At 41.4% G+C, this 23,803-nt stretch overlaps 1 protein-coding gene across 5 annotated transcripts in view; it reads left to right on the top strand.

Annotated features, from left to right (window-relative positions):
• Positions 1–23,803, top strand: part of FRMD4B (FERM domain containing 4B) — a 356,738-nt gene that overhangs the window by 218,219 nt on the left and 114,716 nt on the right. For 4 of the 5 annotated variants that reach the window (XM_043886552.1, XM_043886549.1, XM_043886550.1 and 1 more), the window contains 3 exons: positions 1,351–1,416; positions 4,079–4,173; positions 15,238–15,330. In XM_043886552.1, the coding sequence (XP_043742487.1) occupies positions 1,351–1,416; positions 4,079–4,173; positions 15,238–15,330 (254 nt within the window). Of the gene's footprint in view, positions 1–662; positions 668–1,350; positions 1,417–4,078; positions 4,174–15,237; positions 15,331–23,803 lie in introns of those variants that run through there. The other variant, XM_043886553.1, reaches the window with a different exon arrangement.

Raw genomic sequence — 23,803 nt, forward strand, 5'->3', positions numbered from 1 at the left:
AACAACCTAAGTGTTTCTCAACAGGACACTCATTGAATTATTATGTGTCTGCACAAATGATTTGATACTATAGACCTTTTATGAAGAATGAGGTTGGTCTATATGTCTTGACATTGGAAAGATTTCTAAGAAATATTGAATTAAAGAAGCAAAGGGCAAACAGTGAGTGTAGCAGTTCTACTTGAACTGAAAAAGAACCTCACACATATAAATATTCATATACACAAATACCAGATACGATACAGATACCACAGTCTCATACACACATACAAATATTAAGAGTACCTGCTTCATTTCAGAACAATGTGTCTAATTTAACAGTATTAAAATAGAACATTTAATATGAGAATATATGTTTTTAACACCTATCTGGGAAAGATTGAAGGCGGGAGGAGAAGGGGATGACAGAGGATGAGATGGCCTGATGGCATCACTGACTCAATGGACATGAGTTTGAGTAAGCTCCGGGAGTTGGTGATGGACAGGGAGGCCTGGCGTGCTGCAGTCCATGGGGTCACAAAGAGTCGGACACGACGAGCGACTGAACCTGAACTGATGTGTTTTTAACATGTACATGTGTATATCTGAAAATCCATATAAAGATGGTCTGTGAGGATTTGCCTCAAACTGACAGAGTGGTAATTTGTGCCGGCAGAATGGTTTGGAGGTTTTGGTAATCAAAGTGGATCTTTGCATTTTATGCATTATTTAAATATTTTTCAAGAAATAATTTCCTTATACTGCAATTATAAGTGATAAAAAATAAAATATAATTAGTAGTTTGTACATCAAGCTGTTCTTAACTGGGTATCTTAACTATTCTTAACTATTAATTACAGTAGTGATATATTACAAATGGGGACCAAAATTTCAAAACTGGAGACTTTACTTTTTAACTTGAGTTTCATTTGTCAAACACATTATGTTAAATGTGACAAATTGTTTGTCAAATACATTATGCATGTATTGTGTTTATTGAAAGACACTAATGAATAAAACTATTTTCATTTGAAAAATAAAATACTGATTCAAGGAAAAATACAGTTGTTTCCTCGAGCAGGAAACCTGCTTTTCATAGTTAAATTTTGTATGTGCTGTATAGGTGTTATATTTTCAACATATTGAGTGGTCTTTGCTTTTCGTTCTTTTCTAAGTCTAAGAGCTAAAACAAAAAAATCTAAGAGCTGATGCCGTAAAATAAATCTGTTTATGACGACCAAAACTGAGGACTCCCTCAGCTCGTGGCATTTTTAGGCCGAGCACATCCCGTGGAAAGAAGTGGTAAGGCGCGCTCAGGGGTCTGCCCGCCAGCCCCGGCCTGATGCCGCTCTTGCTGTCTTGTCCCCACAGATGACCGAAGGCAGGCAGTGCCGGGTGCATCTCCTGGATGACCGGAGGCTGGAGCTGCTGGTTCAGGTAGGTGTCGCCGCGCGGGGACCGCGCATCGTTTCCCTCTGCGAGCCTCATGGCCTCTGTGCAGTCTGCCGGCCTACCTGTGCCTCAGAACCAGCGACACAGGATTGCCTGTGGGGCCTTCAAAGCCAATGCCTACCTGTATTTAAGAGTAGCTATAGCCTGGTGACTGGATTCAGAGATGTGTGGATTCCAGTCTCAGCGTTGACCCTCAGTAGCTGTTTGACCCTGGGCAAGTGGCTTGGCTTCTTTGAATTACCTCTTGGTGGCCAACTGGTGACCATAATGCTTCCCAGAAAGGGTTGTTTTTTTTGTTTTTTTGTTTTTTTTGGTTGTGCTTGGTCTTCGTTGCTACACAGGCCCTTCTCTAGCAGCAAGCAGGGGCCACTCTCTGCATGCGGTGTGCGGGCTTCCACTGCGATGAGAAGCTTCTCGTGGCTTCTCTGGTTGCAGAGCGCGTGCTCTAGGGCTTGCAGGCTCAGTATTGCGGCTCCTGGGCTCTAGAGCCCAGGCTCGGTAGTTGTGGCGCAAGGGCTTAGTTGCCTGTGGCTTGTGGGATCCTCCTGGATGGTGCTCGAACCTGTGTCTCCTGCATTGGCAGGCAGATTCTTTACCACCGAGCCACCAGGGAAGCCCCCCAGAAAGGGTTTTTATGAGCTGAGACTCTGCATTCTGCTGCTTTCCCTGCACATGGCATGATCTAAGTTAAATACCCATTTACAACAGCTGTGAGCTGGGGTTAAGTTTGACTCATCTTCCTCTCAGAAATTATGGTTAAAATGAAACTAGATTAATCCCAAGCTCCCAATCCTTCCCTCCCATACCTCCTCCCCCTTGGCAACCACAGGTCTGTTCTCTATGCCTGAGTCTGCTTGGGAGCTTGGGATTCGCAGAAGTAAACTAGTAGATATAGGATGGATAAACAAAGGCCTACTGTATAGCACAGGGAACTGTGTTCAATATTCTGTGATAAGCCATAATGGGAAAAAAATGTGAAAAAAGAAGATATGTATAACTGAGTCACTTTATAGTAGAAATTAACACATTTTAAATCAACAGTTTTTCAATAAAATTAAAAAACATCAAACTAGATTATATATGTGAATGAAATCTCTGTAAAACACATGGAGCTATATGAATGACGGTATCTTAATTATTGATGCTTCTCTATCTATTCACCCAACACTCTAGACCCAGATTCTTTTTTTCGTTGCTGTTTGTTTTACATTTTGGCTGCCAAGCACTGGGCTCTTAATTCCCCAACCAGGGATAGAACCAACACCCCTTGCAGTGGGAGCACAGAGTATTGAACACTGGACTGCCAGGGAAGTCCCTGGAATCATAGTCTTAAAAAAAACTATGGAAGAGCCTGCTGACAGCCACACCTATAGCTGTGAGCAGAATTCCCTCCCTTGACCAAACCTAAATTCTTCTCCTTTCTAAGGCTTGTGCCCAGTCCACTATGTACAGGCTTCAATTAGAACGAAAATAGTACAGTCAGTAATAGTTTCACCAGAGTAGACTTTTTGGTCTAGATTTCTATTTCTCTTCTTTTCTCTTTTCCTTTTTTTTTTTTTTTTCTTTTTTTTCCCCTTTCTTCTTTTTTTGCCAACAACAAACATCCCCAATTCTTTCTTCCCTAACAACAAACATCCAACGCTCAAACTACCATAATGAGTCCTAAACTGTGTGGCTCAAAGTTCAAAAAAAGTCCATCTAGAATGCCTCCCTGCAGATCCCCTTTTCCTTCCCCAGTCTCTGCAAATCCACCATCCACTCTCACGCTGGACTTTCTGACTGATTCCAAACAATCTTCTTACCACCAGAGCCTGTGCTTCCCAAAAGCTCATAGACTGGGTTCTTCTTCTAATGAGGTGCCCAGTGAGTACTGGTGATAATGATCTGCAGAGTGGATACAGTTACTCCATCCCTGCAGAGAAATGAAAAGCTTAGTCTTTGGAATCAGACAGAACTGGGTTCAAACCTGGTCCTTAAGTGGAACATCAAGTAAGATTCTTGGCTGCTCTTGGCCTTTGTTGGCGCATCTATGAAACGGAAAGGACCCCTACTTCAAAGGCTCATTGTAAGGATTTAAATGAAATCATGGGTAGAAGAAGTTCAGTACAATAAATGGTTACTATTACTGTTTTGTTGCCTTTTTTGTTGTTGTTGTTGTTAGTTCTCTCCGTGACCCCTCAGCCTTGGGTCTTGAGCCTCCTCAGTTGACCGTCACCAAGCAAAATTATTCCTACAGCCTAGGCAGTGGTTAACATTCTTTGTCTTGATCACTACTGATCAAACACCATACTATTTATAAAATTATAAATTTTCTATTTATATACTATTACAAATAGCACCATACTATTTACAAAGGAACATTTTTTTCTGAAACAACAATGCATTAATAAATACACTTTTACCTTGGATGAAAAATTAAGGCTCTGGATGGAATTGCAAATATATGAAAGCAATCATCTCAGTGATGCTGCTATTCCCATTTCCTGCCCTTCCCAAGCCCTTAGAGAATGACCTACAGTAGATTAACCTAAGTGCAGAAAGGCACAGGTATCCAAAACAGACAAACAAAAGCTGCTTTAAACTGTTTGGGAGAAAATAAGGTGGGAGCAGTAAGAGAGAGTGTCTAATCAGGTTTATATCTCAACAGCCCAAACTTTTATCAAGAGAGTTGCTGGATCTCGTGGCTTCTCATTTCAACCTGAAAGAAAAGGAGTACTTTGGAATCACGTTTACAGATGACACGTAAGTGTTTTAACACCTTTACCTTTTGTCTGGATTTCCTGTATGCATCACTCACAATTGGCCAAAGTTGGGGCGGGGGGGTGCTTCAAGAATTAGAATATGTCCTGCTCGCGTGTGTGCTCAGTTGCTCAGTCGTGTCCGGCTCTCTGCGACCCCATAGACTGTAGCCCACCAGGCTCCTCTGTCGGTGGGATTTTCCAGACAAGAATACTGGAGGGCGTAGCCTTTCCTCTTCCAGTGGATCTTCCCAACCCAGGAATCAAACTCATGTCTCCTGCATCTCCTGTACTGGCAGGTGGATTCTTTACCACTGAGCCACCTGGGAAACCCCATATCCTACTTGGCTAAACCTTTTTTAATGCAAGATTTTCCTGTAGGACTAAGGTAAAAGGAGGAAAGGAATATTGGCCATTCTAAGAACTCAAAATATTGTCCAAGTGCTTTAGAAATTTGTTGTAACGAACTTGTTTTTCTTGATGATATTCTGTCTTCACAACTGCTTTGAATGCAGTTGTACCTTCTTATTTAGCTTATCTGTCAGGAATGGAAATACTAGGATGTCATCCACTCATATGTTAAAGCTGAATGAATGTTTGGACTTCTTGGCAAGAAAGGTTAAAGGCAATTTTGTGGCCTACCCAACAAATATGTATATACTTTAATGCAGGATGAACTTTTGAACTTATACTTAGGTCTATTTTATGTTACCTTCTTACTGTCATATTTTTCTTTTACTTACATTTTTTTAATGCAAACTTGGTTGGTGTATATATTTGTCAACAATACATTTTTTTTCCAACAATACATTTTTTTAATGCAAACTTGGATGGTGTATACATTTGTCAACAACTGAAATCCCCTCTGAAATGAGACAGCTGTATAAAAATGAATTCATAAGAATTTAAAATCAATGTAAGCAAATGTGTTTAGTCTTACAGGTTCTTTTCTGTGTGGGTATGTGTGTGCTTTATGGCAGCCTGATTTGTCTACATTATATGTAGCTTGATACATCAAAAGAATTCTTCTTCTTTATGGAATAATTTCCAGAGAACTCTTCAAATATTAAAATTTAAGAAAACATGTTACAGACACAAAATATATTGACCAACCATCTAGCATTCTTTGCATAACTCTCCCAGTTTATTTTTTATTTATTTATTTTTTAACTCTCCCAGTTTAAATGTTTTTCTGTTCTTCAGGTTACCCAGGCAGAAAATAATCTCAAGAAGGGGTTAATTTGTTTTTAACACTAATTATATGCAGCCTGGACCACTTGGAAATGCCAGTGGGCTCAGGACTTGGGCAGGACAGAAACCAGACAGATGAATTGTCAGGAGATGTAGAAGAAAAACCTTAAAACTTTGACTTCAGACTCAGGATGTTTCCTGAATGGAGTTCAACAAAGGGGGAAAGTATGCTTCATATCACCCACCTCATCTGAATCACAAAATTATCTGTTCACTCAATTATGGTCTGAGACCTTGTCTGATCGGTCCTCTGCTGGATGAATTAGGAAATACAGATGTCCTCTGAGCACAGGCTCTAGCTGGAAAGACAAGACTGGCTCATGTGAATTGGTGATTAAACATATACGTACAGGTTGAGTTTGTATGTAATGGAATCATACCAAGCAATGTAAGACTTAAAACCATAAATACATGATGGCTGAGTCATATGACAAAAACCATAAGTACAAAAACACTATAATTTATGGAGAGATCACATAAAGTAGAGGCTAAAATCATGAATATTGGAGTAAGGTATCCATTTAACAGCTATTGCTCATGTGCCAGTGAATGCCAGACATTGTTCTAGCTCCCAGAGATTCAGCTGTGAACAACACAGACCAGGTTCCTGCTCTCATGGAGTTTATGTTGCACTGATGTATAGTCCAGCAGAACAAGTAAATAAACAGATAAGTGAGAAAAGACCAGAAATGACAAGTGCTTTGAAGAACATGCAACAGGAGGCCTGGATCAAGAAAAACTAGGGGGTAAGGGGAGTCAGTTTTAGGGTGAATCAGGACGGCTTCTGAAAGGTGACATATAATAAAAGCAAGAACCAGTTCTGCAAAAGTCGGGCCATTCCCAACTAAAGCCAGTGGAAAAACTCTCAGGTGAGAATAAGCTTGACTTGTTTTTTTTTTCATTTGGTTTTTTTTTTTTTTTTTAAGAAAAAAACAAAGACAGTGTGACTTGAACAGTAAGAAGAAATGTGGTACAAGATAAGGTGGAGAGGAAGGTGGGGGTGGATGTCAGAGAAGCTTCATATCTTAGACTGAAAATCTCTGACACTCAACTTTTCTCATCTGTACAGTGGACATAATAATAGCACCAAAATAACAAGCACTTTATGGGGTACATATAATAGGGTCATGTGCGTGCATGCATGCTAAGCCGTGTCTGACTCTTTGCAACCCTATGGACAGTAGCCCGCCAGGCTCCTCTGTCCATGGGATTCTCTAGGCGAGAATACTGGAGTGGGGCGCCATGCCCTCCTGCAGGTTATCTTCCTGACCCAGGGGTCGAACCCGCCTGAAAGGCCCCATAGTAGGGTCAGAGTATTTATTATATTAGAGCCTATGCACACAATGAAAGGAAGCTATCATCCTGTTGTTTGTAGTCATGGCAGGCAGGCGTGCTCTGAAGGAGGCTACACGAGGGCTTGGGTGGAACCCACACGGGAGCGAGGACAGGAAGACCTTCAGTCGAGGGCAGAGGGGACAGGGCTCCAGGGAAGAGTCATTTTGAGGGTCAATACATGGACATGGTCACAGCCCAGTGGGGAAGAAACTGGCCTGAGCGTGGATTAAGGTATAAGAAGGGCTAACTCAGAAGTGAGCTCTGAGAGTCACATAGAAGGAGAAGGCATGCTGGGGCCATTGAAAATTGTTCTGCAGGGAACTGACATGATTGATGACTGTGGTCTTGCAAGTGTCCCAGACCGTGAGGTTCGTGGTAGGCTGGAAAAAAGGGCTGGCAGGCATGGCAGGCTTTGGGGAATGCTCCAAGCTCAGGTGAGCATAACCAGAGGGAGCATAAGTCAAGTGTTCAGACTGTAGTACCTTCTCTTCAGAAAGAGAGGAGTATGTAATACGAATGACTTCCTTTCCCGACTTGGGCCACCTTCCACCTCATGTGCCTTGGGATGATCTCTTTTTAAATACTCTGTTGGAAGAAGAATGTCTCACTTAAGTGCTTCCTCTAGCTAGCTCCTTTGGTGAGAGAGGTCAGTGGTTATAGCCTTTCCGAGAAGCCTGGCTCCAAAATGCCCTTTGCATACTCCCCTGCAAGTGACAGCAGAGTCTGTTTTTGAATTATGGTCAGTTTGGAAGGTGTCTTCTGACTCTAGCTGTGTTTATTTTTAGAAGAAGTATGAGCTCGGCTTTTGGAGCGTGGAGGGGGAATTGGCCATTTCTACCTTTCTGGGGAGCAGGTCTGGAAAATTGCTTCTGTCGAAGGGTGTCTCCTTGGAATGTCTTGGTCACAGGCCTAGTCCTTTTTCTTTGTCTGGTAAATATTTTTGGAAAGTATTTTCTTTCAGCACTGCCCTTCCCCCGCCCTCATAAAACCACTGAATCGGATCCCTCCCAGGATGCTGAATGAATTGCATTTTCCAGCCTACATGCCACATCAGCTCTTTGCCTTCGGTGAACTTCTCCAAATGGAGTTAGGCAAAGCCGAGGGGACATTTTGTCAATGAAACTAGCCACTGTCTCTATCCTACTCCACGGGCCAGGAAGAGAAATGGAAAAATGGAGTTGTGAGCTTACATTAAAGTAGTGATGGTGACCAACAAAAATAAATTCATGATCCTGTTAAAGGGAGGGTTAGAGTTGCTGAGCTCAAGCTGTGAGTGCCTTCTGGTGTTCTGTGTGCAGAGTGAGTCTTTTACCCCTAGAGGGCAGTCACGACCCTCCTAAGGAAGCACTCTGGTCCCCATAATGGTTCCCATCCCCTTCAACCCACTTAACTTTTTTTTCTTCCCTTGTTTTGAAAAGATTTGCTGAATGAGCTTTGTTTATTATGAAATAACAAATAGGTTTCACAGCACAACTATGGTTTTTGATCTCCGTTCCATCTAGTGGGCCTGAGATGATGGGCCTTAGATTGGTAAAATTCTAGCCTAAAAGAACAGTTGCTTCAATGTGATCTCAGTTCAGTTCACTTCAGTTGCTCAATCGTGTTCCATTCTTTGCAATCCCATGGACTGCAGCACGCCAAGCCTCCCTGTCCATCACCAGCTCCCAGAGTTTACTCAAACTCATGTCCGTCGAGTCGGTGATGCCGTCCAACCATCTCATCCTCTGTTGTCCCCTTCTCCTCCTGCCTTCAATCTTTCCCAGCATTAGGGTCTTTTCAAATGAGTCAGTTCTTCGCATCAGGTGGCCTAAGTATTGGAGTTTCAGCTTCAGCATCAGTCCTTCCAATGACTATTCAGGACTGATTTCCTTTAGGATGGACTGATTGGATCTCCTTGCAGTCCCAGGGACTCTCAAGAGTCTTCTCCAACACCACAGTTCAAAAGCATCAATTCTTCAGCGCTCAGCTTTCTTTATAGTCCAACTCTCACATCCGTACATGGCTACTGGAAAAACCATAGCTTTGACTAGACAGACCTTTGTTGGCAAAGTAACGTCTCCACTTTTTAATAAGTTGTCTAGGTTGGTCATAACTTTTCTTCCAAGGAGCAAACGTCTCTTAACTTCATGGCTGCAGTCACCATCTGCAGTGATTTTAGAAACCCAAAGAATAAAATCTGTCATTGTTTCCATTGTTTCCCCATCTATTTCCCATGAGGTGATGGGACCAGATGCCATGATCTTAGTTTTCTGAATGTTGATTTTTAAGCCAACTTTTTCAGTCTCCTCCTTCACTTTCATCAAGAGGCTCTTTAGTTCTTCTTCACTTTCTGCCATAAGGGTGGTGTCATCTGCATATCTGAGGTTATTGATATTTCTCCTGGCAATCTTGATTCCGCTTGTGCTTCATCCAGCCCAGTGTTTCTCCTGATGTGCTCTGCATATAAGTTAAATAAGCAGGGTGACAGTATACAGCCTTGACGTACTCCTTTCCTGATATGGAACCAGTCTATTATTCTATGTCCAGTTCTAACTGTTGCTTCCTGACCTGCATACAGATTTTTCAAGGGGCAGGTCACTTGGTCTGGTATTCCCATCTCTTGAAAAATTTTCCACAGTTTGTCGTGATCCACATAGTCAAAGGTTTTGGCATAGTCAATAAAGCAGAAGTTGATGTTTTTCTGGAAGTCTCTTGATTTTTCAATGATCCAGGAGATGTTGGCAATTCGATTGCTGGTTCCTCTGCCTTTTCTAAATCCAACTTGAACATCTGGAAGTTCACAGTTCACATATTGTTGAAGCCTGGCTTGGAGAATTTTGAGCATTACATTGCTAGCGTGTGAGATGAGTGCAATTCTGCAGTAGTTTGAGCATTCTTCGGCATTGCCTTTCTTTGGGATTGGAATGAAAACTGATCTTTTCCAGACCCGTGGCCACTGCTGAGTTTTCCAAATTTGCTGACATACTGAGTGCAGCACTTTCACAGCATCATTTTTTAGGATTTGAAATAGCTCAACTGGAATTCCATCACCTCCACTAGCTTTGTTCATAGTGATGCTTCCTAAGGCCCACTTGACTTCGCATTCTAGGATGTCTGGATCTAGGTGAGTGGTCACACCATCATGATTATCTAGGTTGTGAAGATCTTTTTTGTATAGTTCTTCTGTGTATTCTTGCCACTTCTTAATATTGTTTGCTTCCGTTAGGTCCATACATTTCTGTCCTTTATTGTGCTTGTCTTTGCATGAAATGTTCCCTTGGTATCTCTGATTTTCTTGAAGAGATCTCTAGTCTTTCCCATTCTGTTATTTCCCCCTGTTTCTTTGCATTGATCACTGAGGAAGGCTTTCTTGTCTCTCCTTACTTTTTTTTGAAACTCTGCATTCAAATGGGTATATCTTTCCTTTTCTCCTTTGCCTTTAGCTTCTCTTCTTTTCTCAGCTATTTGTAAGGCCTCTTCAGACAACCATTTTGCCTTTTGGCATTTCTTTTTCTTGGGGATGGTCTTGATCCCTACCTCCTGTACAATGTCAGGATGAACTTCTGTCCATAGTTCTTCAGGCACTCTGTCTATCAGATCGAATCCCTTGAATCTATTTCTCACTTGCACTGTATAATCGTAAGGGATTTAATTTAGGTCATACCTGAATGGTCTAGTGGTTTTCCCTGCTTTCTTCAATTTCAGTCTGAATTTGGCAAGAAGGAGGTCGTGATCTGAGCCACAGTCAGCTCCCAGTCTTGTTTTTGCTGACTGTATAGAGCTTCTCCATATTTGGCTGCAGAGAATATAATCAATCTGATTTCGGTATTGACCATGTGGTGATGTCTATGTGTAGAACCTTCTCTTGTGTTGTTGGAAGAGGGCATTTGCTATGACCTGTGCATTCTCTTGGCAAAACTCTGTTAGCCTTTGCCTTGCTTCATTCTGTACTCCAAGGCCAAATTTGCCTGTTACTCCAGGTATTTCTTGACTTCCCACTTTTGCATTCCAGTCCTCTATAATGTAAAGGACATCGTTTTGGGGTGTTAGTTCTAGAAGGTCTTATAGGTCTTCATAGAACCATTCAACTTCAGCTTCTTCAGCATTACTGGTCGGGGCATAGGCTTGGTTTACTAAGATATTGAATAGTTTGCCTTGGAAATGAATAGAGATCATTCTTTCGTTTTTGAGGTTACATCCAAGTACTGAACTTAGAACTCTTTTGTTGACTATAATTGCTACTCTATTTCTTCTAAGGGACTCTTGCCTACAGTAGTAAATATAATGGTCATCTGAGTTAAATTCACCCATTCCAGTCCATTTTAGTTTGTTGATTCCTAAAATGTTGATGTTCACTCTTGCCATCTCCTGTATGACCACTTCCAATTTGCCTTGATTCATGGACCTGACATTCCAGGTTTCTATGCAGTATTGCTCTTTATAGCATCAGACTTTACTTCCATCACTAGTCACATTCACAACTGGGTGTTGTTTTTGCTTTCGCTCCATCTCTTCATTCTTTCTGGAGTTATTTCTCCACTGATGTCCAGTAGCATATTGGGCGCCTACCGACCTGGGGAGATCATCTTTCAGTGTCCTATCTTTTTGCCTTTTCATACTGTTCATGGGGTTCTCAAGGCAAGAATACTGAAGTGGTTTGCCATTCGCTTCTCCAGTGGACCACGTTTTGTCAGAACTCTCCACCATGACCCGTCCATCTTGGGTGCCCCTACACGGCATGGCTCATAGTTTCATTGACTATGGTCCATGTCGTTAGATTGGTTAGTTTTCTGTGATTGTGGTTTCAAAGTGGTCACAGGTAATAGAGGTGAAATGTGTAGATTCAACTGTCTTTTTGAAGTATTGATTAGATCTGTCCCATTTGCTGATGGAAAAATTTGAGAAAAGCAGGTTAAAAGGAATAAGTGCTTTTTGATCTCATTTTAGTCTCAAAGACTAAAAAGTAGCATGCTAACCTGAATCATGGGGCTTCCCAAGTGGCTCAGTGGTGAAGAATCCACTTTCAGTGCAGGTAGACCAGGGTTTGATCCCTGGGTTCAGAAGATCCCCAGGAGAAGGAAATGGCAACCCACTCCAATATTCTTGCCTAGAGAGTCCCATGGTTTAAGGAACCTGGCAGGCTAAAGTCCATGTGGTTGAAAAAGAGCTGGACACAACTGTAGCGACTTAACACACACACACCCCCCCCCCAATCCTTGTATATTTTTTACCCACAAAAGCAGTAATTCTATGAATCTTCCCTTATGTCACTTATGTCAACTTATTTATCTTAATAATATTCCTCGAAGGAAAACTAGAGACCGTATCAGAAGCCTCATCTAATAATTACAGAAATAAAGACACACTTTTTTCCATCTATTGAAACTTGTGACCAAAAAAAAAACCATAGTAAGTGACAAAATCAAGCCAAAAGTTTTTAGGAAAGCTGATTCAATCCCCTAATCTCACTTTCTCCTGTATTCAAAGTCTGGGCTCAAATCCTAGCTCTGCTAATATTCTTTGCAGACTTACTTTAAAATACAGTATTAATATTCTTTAAAAGTACCAGGTTGGTTGGCACTAAGTACTTGCTCAATAAAAATTAGCTGCTATTATTGTCATTATTATTATTCTTACCTCCATTTCCTAAATACATACAGTAAATACAGCTTAGAGTTTTCTGATTTTGAAAAAAAACATTATTCAAAGACCAAAATAGTTTGGAAAACATCTCCTGAATCATTATCAGTTTTGTTATAATTTGACACTACATACACCACTATCAGCATGAAGTTTTGCCTAAGCAAGCAAATGAAGTCTCTGCCCTCTGGGAATTTGCAAATCTAAAATGGATCAACAGTGGGAAAGTCATGTCAACAATCCCCAGCCACAGTGCCTTCCATCCCTCGGGTCACAATTTCAGGAGAATGTTTATGCCAAAGAATTTAGTGAAGCCCTTGAATGAATCGTCAGATACATGGTTAAATAGTAGGAAGTCCATAATGTATACCCCAAAACAGCTCCCAGAGAGTATTTGACCCCATATTTTTATTTTTAAATTAATTTTTTACTGACATATAGGTGATTTACAGTGTTATTTTGGTTTCCCACTGTAAACAAAGTGAGTCAATAATACATACATATATATCTACTCTTTTTTAGATTCTCTCCCCCTATAGGTCATTACAGAGTATTGAATAGAGTTCCTTGTGCTATTTGCTAGGTTCTTGTTAGTTTTCTATTCTATATATACTAGTCTTGTTGTTCAGTCACTAAGTTATATCCAACTCTCTTTTCAATCCCATGGACTGCAGCAAGCCAGGCTTCCCTGTCCTTCTCTATCTCCTGGAGTTTGCTCAAATTCATGTCCATTGAGTCAGTAATGCCATCCAACCATCTCATCCTCTGTCGCCCCCTCTCCTCCTGCCCTCGATCTCTCCCAGCATCAAAGTCTTTTCTAGTGAAATGCCTCTTTGCATCAGGTGGCCAAAGTATTGGAGTTTCAGCATCAGTCTTCCAATGAATATTCTGGGTTGATTTCCTTTAGGATTGACTGGTTTGATTTCCTTGCAGTCCAAGGGACCCTCAAGAGTCTTCTTCAGCACCACAGTTGGAAAGCATCGATTCTTCAGCACTCAGCTTTCTTTATGGTCCATACACGACTACTGGAAAAACCATAGCTTTGATCAAACAGATCTTTGTTGGCAAAGTGATATGTCTGCTTTTTAACGCTGTCTAGATTTGTCACAGCTTTTCTCCTAAGGAAAAGCGTCTTTTAATTTTGTGCCTACAGTCACCATCCTCAGTGATTTTGGAAGCCAAGAAAATAAAATCTGCCATTATTTCCATTTTTTCTCTCTCTATTTGCCGTGAAGTGATGGTATCAGATGCCATGATGTTAGCTTTTTGAGTGCTGAGTTGTAAGCCAGCTTTTTCACTCTCCTCTTTCACCTTCATCAAGAGGTTCTTTGTTTCCTCTTCACTTTCTGCCATTAGGGTGGTGTCATCTGCATATCCGAGATTGTTTATTTTTCTCCCAACAATCTTGATTCCAGCTTCATCCAGCCCAGGCATTTCACATCACGTACTCATCATAAAGGTAAATAAACAGGATAAAAATATACAGCCTTGACATATTCCTTTCTCAATTTGGAACCAGTCTGTTGTTCCATGTCCAGTTCTAACTGTTGCTTCTTGTCCTACATACTGGTTTCTCATTAAATAGGTAAAGTGGTCTTGTATTCCCATCTAAAAATTTTCCACAGTCTGTTGTGATCCACACAGTCAAAGGCTTTCAAGGCTTTAGTGTAGTCAGTGAAACAGAAGTAGATGCTTTTCTGAAATTCTTTTGCTTTTTCTATGATCCAGTGGATGTTGGCAATTTGATCTCTGGTTCCTCTGCCTTTTCTAAATCCAGCTTTTACGTCTGGAAGTTCTCATTTCACGTACTGTTGATGCCTAGCCTGAAGGATTTTGAGCATTACCTCGTTAGCATGTGAGATGAGCGTGGTTATACAGTGGTTTGAACATTCTTTGGCAATGTCCTTTGGAATTGGAATGAAAACTTATCTTTTCCAGTCCTGTAGCCATTACCGAGTTTTCCATGTTTGCTGGCATATTGAATGCAGCACTTTAACAGCATCATCTTTTAGGGTTTTAATAGCTCAGCTGAAATTCTGTCACTTCCACTGGCTTTATTCATAGTGATGCTTCCTAAAGCTCACTTGACTTCACACTCGAGGATATACTAGTGTGTCAACCCCATATTTCATATAAAAGCTATAGTATTGTTATCTGTGTTTGTCCTTTTTCATTAAAACAAAAGTTTTTCCCTCTTGATTATCTAAAATATTTCAGATTTTGTATTTTTTTTACCTCAAAGGCAACCAGTGTTTTCAGTTTCTTGTTCATTTTATGATGCACTCTCTAAGTTATTTCTATAATATCAATACCCATATTGATACCTAGGTATTCTTTTTTTAATTAAATTTTTAAATTAATTTTTAATTAAATTTTTAAATTAAAATAATGGCAATATGTTATACTGGTTATGCATCTTTCATTTTCACTTAACAGTGTATTTTAAAAATCATTCACGATAAGTTTGTAAAGATACTTCTGATCTTTTGTGTGGCTGCATAGTATTTCATTGCTGTTTACATTCATTTTTTTAAAAACAATATCCTGTTGGATGCTTAGGTTGTTTCGAGGCTTTTTGCTGCTACAAACCGCGCTGCAGTGAGTAGCTTTATACATGGCCCATTTTCCACATGTGTGATTTTATCCTGATTAACTCCCAGAAATGAAAGTGCTGGTCCAGAGGCAGGTGCTTTTGTAATCTTGGTAGAAATTGCTCCGTTGACCCCATTACTGGCGGTAACAGGTTATACTCCTACCATCCACATGTGAGTGTAACTGTTACCCCACAGCTCTGCCAACACAGTGTTCTTGAAACTTGCTGTGGCTTTCTGTGTAATCCTTTTTCCTTGTTTCACTCTTACAGGGGTCAGCAGAACTGGCTTCAGCTAGACCACCGAGTCCTTGACCACGATTTACCCAAGAAACCAGGCCCAACCATCTTGTACTTCTCTGTGAGGTATGTGTCCAGAGACACGTCCACCATCCCCTCGGGTCTTTTTTTTTTTTTTAAGAGAGAAATCACAAATTCTTGGTGATCAGAGATAAAGAATTTAAAAAAAGAAGAGACCTGTCAAAAAAATATTATATGAAAGAGATTCTCTGCTGTGTTAGTCTGGGGAACGAGTTACCATAGATACTGTGTAGAACTGTTTCCTTTGAAGATGAAGGATAGACTCACCTTCCTTTAGTTTTCAAAGGCTCTTGAATCTATGTGAAGCTAAAAAACATAGGTAATATATTTCAATACATAACCTGCTTTTGACTCAACATATTTCTAGATTTTTATAATTTGAAATATACAAACACTTACTATTTTACATATTATGTAAATATGTATGTATGTATGTTTTCTAGAGACTATGGAAATAATTGAATTTTATAGTTTCACACTTTAATTAGAATAGACAATAAAATGCAGATAATTGTTCATGGAGAGAATTACCTTAATGCAGAAATCTACATTCTGATTTCCTGAAGAGAGACTGCTAGGAAGGAATCCTTGATTTGTTCTCTGAGCTGGGCTTGGGCAGATCACTTAACCATACATATGGACCTCAGTTATTTTCTCCTGACGTGGATGTATTCCTTTAAATCAGTAGTTTCTTATAGTCGGCCAATGATAGAAATATTTTTTCACATTAAAGATAATAAAATGTTATAAAGAGTAATGCCCGTGTTCCTGTAGCCAGCTTAAGAAATAAAATACCAGTTTTGCTGAGAACCCCTTCCTAGGTACTAGCCCCTCACCACAATCCTGAATTTGATATATTTTCATGATAAATTTGTTTTCTTGGTCTGAAGCCAAATACGATAAAATAAGCTAAGGTAGGAGATTTCGCATAAATCTAATTATGTTTTCATAAAGCTAGATCAACCTGAAGAATGGACCTAATTCTGAGCTTATGTTATTTTTTGGATGTTGGACTATACTTGTTTTATGACATGTTGGTGGAGGCTTCATGTCTTTCTTTGGGGAGGGGGGTGGTTATATAATGATTGATTACCTGATAAAATCATGTCAGTTTCCACAAACACTTTTTTTTAACCTCCTTATGCACCATGCAATCCGAAAGTGTGGTAATAAGGTGTCCTGATTGTCCTACCTTTTTGTTTGCTTGTTTGTTTTTTAATATGAATTGATGGTGATTGAGGACGGAGGCTGCTCCTTATTCAGTAAATAAAGTATTGACAGCCCCCAATTTGTTTTTTGCTTTTTACTCTGAAATCTGGTTTAGATTTTTTTTTTTCCTTACCACCAGAAGTCACATTTTAAAACCCAGGAAGGAGGTAGCATAATGGTGATTTGTCCAGGATGTAGCCGGTATGAAAAAGTGCATAGAAATCCTGAGAAAACAAAATAGGAGTTTCCTGGAGTGTGATGTGAGTGCTGTGTCCATGGAAATGGAGAAGAAAACAAACACAGACCAGCAGCAATAAGAAAAAAAATACACATTAGTAATTAAGCAGGGGTCCAAGCATAGAAAAACTTTCATCTTGTATTGTGTAGGGGAAATGGCTCAACATAAATCAGTATCTTTTTTCACAAAGAATCATATTATTACTGTAAACATTTCAAACTTCCTGAAAGTATAGAATAAGAAGACTTATTCTCCACCAGGCCTCTCCCTTGCTCTTTCCCCAGTTCGCGCTCCTTCTTAGAGAAAAATAAGGCTGATAAATTATTTGGTGATTTACTTTTTTTTCCCCCTAACCTGGTAATTTTTCCTTTGTTGTTGTTCAGTCACTAAGTCATGTCCAACTCTTTGTGACCCGATGGACTGCAGCACACCAGGCTCCTCTGTCCTTCACCATCTCCTGGAGTTTGCTCAGACTCAAGTCCTTGAGTCAGTGATGCCATCCAACCATCTCATCATCTGTTGCCCCCTTCTCATCCTGCCTTCAATCTTTCCCAGCATCAGGGTCTTTTCCAGTGAGTCAGCTCTTCTCAGCAGGTGGCTGAAGTATTGGAGCTTCAGCTTCAGCAGATCTTTCCTTGGGTATATAAAAGTCTAATTTACTTCTTTGCACATCCATAATTTAGCTGTTCAGGCTCCTATTAAGCTTGTAGGCTGTTTCCAGTGATTTATTAAGATGTGCTTTGCAGCTAACGTCCCTGTGCTTCCATCTCTGTGCACACATGTAGTGCTTTTGTAGCCTGACTACTCAGTGAGAGCTTTATATCTTCGGAGAATTTTAACAAGCGCTAGTTCTTTGACCACTACTCTCTGATCTATTTTTTATCTCAAAATGCCAGGGGAGAAAGCTCAGTCTTCCCTTCTGAGCAATCGCTCATAAGGCAGCCCTGTTTTTCCAAAGCAGGTTCTGGGGAGTCAGAAGTCGCCTGCTGCCTGTTTCTGAGTTTCAGCCTTTATGTCACAAGTGTCCCATAATCACTTAGCTTTACTTTCCCTTAACCACTCACATGTTTAAAAGCCTTTATCAGGTTTTTAATTATTCACTTAATTCTTCTTGCCAACTATGCAGTGAGATCATAATAGTCTTTGTTATTATTCCAATTAAGGACTTGTTGGTACTTCAATTTAATTAAAGAAATGATAGAGCAAAAAGCATACACCAAGGAAATAAGTGAACTGACCGAGGTCAGTGAGTGGAATGCGGTTCAAGGAAATAAGTGAACTGACCGAGGTCAGTGAGTGGAATGCAGTTCTTCAGGGGTCTCTCGAATGGGACAGCAGCCACCCCAGTGAAGTCACTGTCCTCTCGGAGGGTCTCTAGCCTCCTCTTCTGAGTCAACAGGACCGCTGCTGATACTTGTCCTAACAGACGTTGCCACTACCCGCCCCAGGCTGCCTGACGTGACAACAGATGTGAGTCACTGAAGAATAGAACCAATGAGCATTTAATTGTATTTGGACACATAGTCGCCATAGAAGCCTCTAGAAATACACATAGTCTCTTTTGATTTCAAGGTCACTGCCTTTCCCACCAGCAGGTATGAGTCGCTTGCTCATGGACACTGGAGTATCCATGAGTGGTTAGTGCACACAAAGAAAGGAATCCCCACAGAAGCAGAGTGTCAGATAGATGTACATAACTGCTCTTTGCATTGCTAACAATTAAGAATATCCAAATGTAGGGGATTTCCTTCTGTGCTTTCACTGCTGGGGCCCAGGTTCAATCCTTGATCAGGGAACTAAGATCTCGCAGTGCAACAAAAATACATAAATAAAAAGAAAGATATCCAAATGCCAACAGTAAAGATAAGTTCAGTAAGTGATGGCATTTCTCCAGTGGACAAATGATCACTGTAATAGAAGCCATAAGATGAAAAGGTACATTGCATTTCAGAGCTTCCCCAGGAGGAGAAGGGCCACATATCTGAATCACTATAGGAAATTTTTTAAAGAGTACACCCCTCCAGTCCCCAAAACTTCCATTTTCCTGGCCCAAATTCTGATACTGTGTCCTGGAGATAGTGAGTGTGATCTTGGGCAAGTTGGTTGTGAATTAAGAAGAGATCAGGGGATACAAAATAACTTTGCAGAGTAATATGCAAATATAGGAAAGTATCATTTTTTAAAAAAATTATAGTGTTTATGAAAAAGAAAAATACCATGAAGCTTTGCTCTGAAGAGGTTTCTTCTCTATTAAAATGTAGCATTAACCTTATGGCAGTCACTAGGGCACATATTTGACCTGTATCCTTTCACTGGGCTTCCCAGGAGGCTCAGTGGTAAAGAATCCGCCTGCCAGTGTGGGAGGTGGGAGTTCGATCCCTGGGTTGGGAAGATACCCAGTAGTAGGAAATGGCAACCCACTCCAGTATTCTTGCCTGGAGAATCTCACAGAGCCTGACACATTGCAAAGAGTCAAACACAACCTAGAGACCAAACAACAACACCGTTTCACTGTTTCACTGATTCCTGAGCTAACCACTTGCATCCTTCAGATTTACAGGGAAAGACTTTCTCCTGGTTAATATCTCCCAGGATGCAGGGAGCAGCTCAGAAACACATGCAGCTTCTGCATGGAGGGAAGAAAACATTTCAAGTGAAGGCACTTAGTTCTCCCTTGATGAATTTCAGAATTAAACCTTTGTCTTTGCTTTAGTTACAAAATCTCAGTGGTAAGTGCTGACTCTAGGTGTGACACATGTGTGTATTGACGCCCCATAATTCATGCAACCCATCCTCTGTTTTCCTGTGAGTCCAAACGCCCCCAGGCTGCCAAGGGACTCCTCCAGGCCCGAGTTGTTATCTGCAGCTGTAAATTATCTTCCACAAACACAAAGGCCTCTTTGGTAATGCAGCCCAGATGTAAGCATTTGAAAAGCTTGATAGTGAGCAAGCAGGCATTTAAAAATCAGAAGTGGGGAGGTTAGGGAGGGGATTGGGCGTGACCTCATTGGAAAAGCTCCCATAGCCTCAGGGGAGGAGGTGGCTCTGGCTGGTACCAGCTCCAGCAGAGCCAGGGTCTTGGGTCTCTCCCCCTCTGCTCTGCATTTATCATACTACCTCTTGCTCTTTTTTTTTTTCCCCTTTCTTTCTGGTCTTCCGTCTCTTTTTCCCCCTCTTTTTCTCCTCCTCTTTCCAAACCACCTTTGTGATGTTCAGGGACTGTAAGTGACTTCTCAGAGGTACCAGTAAGTATTGTGTGTGACACTTGGGGCAGAGAATTGGCCGTGTGTGGAGAGTTCTGGTAGGAGATGTGTGGAAACGCTGCTACCTTTCAAAGTTGCTGCAAACACAGAGTCTTTGAAAGACTTTTTTTAAGTCTTTTATCACCCCCTGGCCTGTTGCTGGAACATGTAGAAGGAGTTTAACTCAGGGAAGCATCATGACTACAACTCATGGACCCACGTCATTCCAGTTGTTTGTTTGCTTGTTTTTTAAAGAAAGACAAACATTTGGAATACAGCACAACAGGTAAAGATTCTGGTGAAGAAAGATTTATTGATAGAGAAAGATGTTCCCAACATATTCTAGGGGGTAAAAGCAGACCACAGGATTGCACTTAAGTAAAAGATGTGAGTAGGAAAAAAATTAAAATGTTAACAGTAATTAATCTCTGGGTAGAGTGATTTCCTCAAGGGAATCAACCCTGAAAATTCATTGTAAGAACTGATGCTGAAACTGAAACTCCAATACTTTGGCCACCTGATTGGAAGAGCCGACTCATTGGAAAAGACCCTGGTGCTGGGAAAGATTGAGCGCAAAAGAAGAAGGGGGCGGCAGAGGATGAGATGGTTGGATAGGATCACCAACTCAATGGACACAAACTTGGGCAAACTCCAGGAGATAGTGGAGGACAGGGAAACCTGGAATGCTGCAGCCCGTGGGGTCACAAAGAGTCTGACACAACTTAGAGACTGAACAACAGAGAGTGATTATGGGAATGAGTTTTTGTTTGTCTATTTATATATTCCTACGAGGAACACATTAAGCAATTTTTTTAAATGCAAGTGTGAGTGTAATAAAAGGAAGAAAAGTAAAGTGTTTGTGACTGGGTTCAGTTCAGTTCAGTCGCTCAGTCGTATCCAACTCTCTGCAACCCCATGAATCTCAGCACGCCAGGCCTCCCTGTCCACTACCAACTCCCAGAGTTTACTCAAACCCATGTCCATCGAGTCGGTGATGCCATCCAACCATTTCATCCTCTGTCATCCCCTTCTCCTCCTGCCCTAAATCTTTCCCAGCATCAGGGTCTTTTCCAATGAGTCAACTCTTCGCATGAGGTGGCCAAAGTATTGGAGTTTCAGCTTCAGCATCAGTCCTTCCATTGAACACCCAGGACTGATCTCCTTTAGGATGGACTAGTTGGATCTCCTTGCTGTCCAAGGAACTCTCAAGAGTCTTCTCCAACACCACAGTTCAAAAGCATCAATTTTTCGGTGCTCAGCTTTCTTCACAGTCCAACTCTCACATCCATACATGACCACTGGAAAAACCATAGCTTTGACTAGACGGACCTTTGTTGGCAAAGTAATGTCTCTGCTTTTTAATATGCTGTCTAGGTTGGTCATAACTTTCCTTCCAAGGAGTAAGCATCTTTTAATTTCATGACTGCAGTCACCATCTGCAGTGATTTTGGAGCCCCAAAAAATAAAGTCTGACACTGTGTCCACTGTTTCCCCATCTATTTCCCATGAGGTGATGGGACCAGATACCATGATCTTAGTTTTCTGAATGTTGAGCTTTCAGCCAACTTTTTCACTCTCCTCTTTCACTTTCATCAAAACACTCTTTAGTTTCTCTTGACTTTCTGCTTGTGACTGGGTAGCCATGAGTTATTTTAGAGCTGTCAAAGAGTAGGTGATTTACAGTGAGGAGAGGACAGGAAAGTTCATCTCTCCCAGAGGAATGTGATTAAAAAGCAGAGAAATAAAGGATTCCTTCTACCTTGGGCCCAACAGACGTATTTTAGGCAGATGTGTGAGTCAGCCGGGCCTCTTTGCCCACCACCACATGCCGATCTGAACGTTATCCCAGAACCTAGGGAAAGCATCTGTTGGTTGCTTTAATATTGACTGTGACCTCCTGGCCTAGCCCATACTTGAACTTCCAGGCAGTTGGTAAGCAGCCTCTGTCTTTGAGGATCCACCATCCTCGTTCATATGAGAGGTCCAGAAAGACACAGAATCATTCAAAACACAGGCTGAACCTCCATTCCACTTTGTTACAGGATTACATTTCTATGTGCTCCCTGGATCACATATCAGACAGCGTTTGTGGGAATCTGCTCAGTCTCCTCTCTAATCTGTCCTCAATGTGACATCGAAAGGGCAGAGGAGAGCAGGCGCATTATGAAGGGTGAAAAGGCTGTAGGTACAGAAGTTCAAAGCTCGGCCGTGAACTCAGAGTTTCTGGCTAGCATTCCTGGGGGCCAGGTAACTCTTCATTGTAGGAAGCCAAGCTGTTCTGTGGGATGTTTGCAGCATCCCTGGCCAGTAACATTCTCTAAGTCAGGAAAATCCAAAAAAAGAAAGTCTTTGGGGATATATGTATACTTATGGGTGATTCACGTTTTTGTAAGGCAGAAGCCAACACAGCATTGTAAAGCAATTATCCTCCAATTAAAAAAAAATAGCAAAAACAAAAAGTCTTCAACATGACCAGATGTACCTCACTCATCCCTTAAGAACCAGTGCCTTCACCTTGCTCTTGACTTTTAGCCCTAACTCTTCTGTGTATTACGTTTGTGGCCTTTGGCAGCCTCAATGGGCTTTGTTCCTCATCTAGAAGATGGAATAGAAACTGACAGTAACACAGGGGGGTTGTTGGAGGATGTTAACATGTCATGAAGACCTCACTAAATGTAAACTATTTTTATGATATAAAAACAACAAAGACTGCCTCAACCACCTGTTCAGGGGGTAAAAAATTCCATAATGTGTTATATGGTCATTGAATATGAAAGTTTGGAAACTGTCTGGCTTGGGTCTGACTCATTCTTTTTTTGTTATTTTTAAAAAATATTCATTTATGTATTTGGCTGCACCAGGTCTTAGTTTATGGCATGCAGCATCTTAGTTGTGGCATGTGGGATCTAGTTCCCTGACCAGGGATCAAAGCCAAGTTCTGTGCATTGGGAGTGCAGAGTCTTAGCCACTGGACCACCAGGGAAGTCCCTGACCCATTTACTTTTACACCAGGTGGAAGATTTCATCATTTCTCCACCAGTCACTCCACCTAGCCATCACCTCCCTAAAAAAAATTAACCTCTCCTTCGTTTTCCTGTCTCCTTCTCAGAGAGTTTGTCCCTACTTGGCTCATGGTAGACAGTGGCAGGCTATTTTGCAGTGTGAAGCAAGGACGTGGAATTCACCATGGGACCCCAACACTTCTCATTGCCTGGGGCAGATGACTCCCTCCCCTTTTGTGCTGGTCACAGCAAGGCCCTTACCCTCCTGGGCCTCCAGCCTTTCCCTGGAGAACTCGGAAAGAGGCATGCAGAGAGAAGAGGACAGGGCAGGTTTCTACAGGTTCACCTGGAGGGCCCTCTCTACTTCCAGGGTTGCCTGGAAATCCGAAAGTGAGGCGGAGTTTTCCTGGCAGGCGAGCACAGTGTAGGAGCCAATGGTGCTTCCCTTCGGGAGTTCTCTAAGAGCACACCCCTCCCAAAGATGAAAGGGAACATAGGGGACTCAGAGGTTCTGCATCATCCTTTGGAGAAAGTGAGATACACTTCAATTACCCCGCTGTCCTCAGCGTGCATCATAAAACAGGACTATGAGGTTGCAGGGTCATTATAAGCAATAAATACAGATCTCTGTGTTCAGAATGTAGATGAGAACCTGATAGAAATCTACTTAGGCAGGTGGCTGCAGTAAATGCCTGAAATTACCAACAATAACTGAATGAAACTGGGAACAAGGCATTTGAATGCAGCCCTCACGGGACACCAGTCACAAAATCAGCATTGTGCAGAGTGAGAAATCATTGAGTCATTCCTGCCCAGTTTGCCTTCTT

This window comes from Cervus elaphus, chromosome 24 (genome assembly GCF_910594005.1).
Source record: "Cervus elaphus chromosome 24, mCerEla1.1, whole genome shotgun sequence".
Classification (NCBI taxonomy): domain Eukaryota; kingdom Metazoa; phylum Chordata; class Mammalia; order Artiodactyla; family Cervidae; genus Cervus; species Cervus elaphus.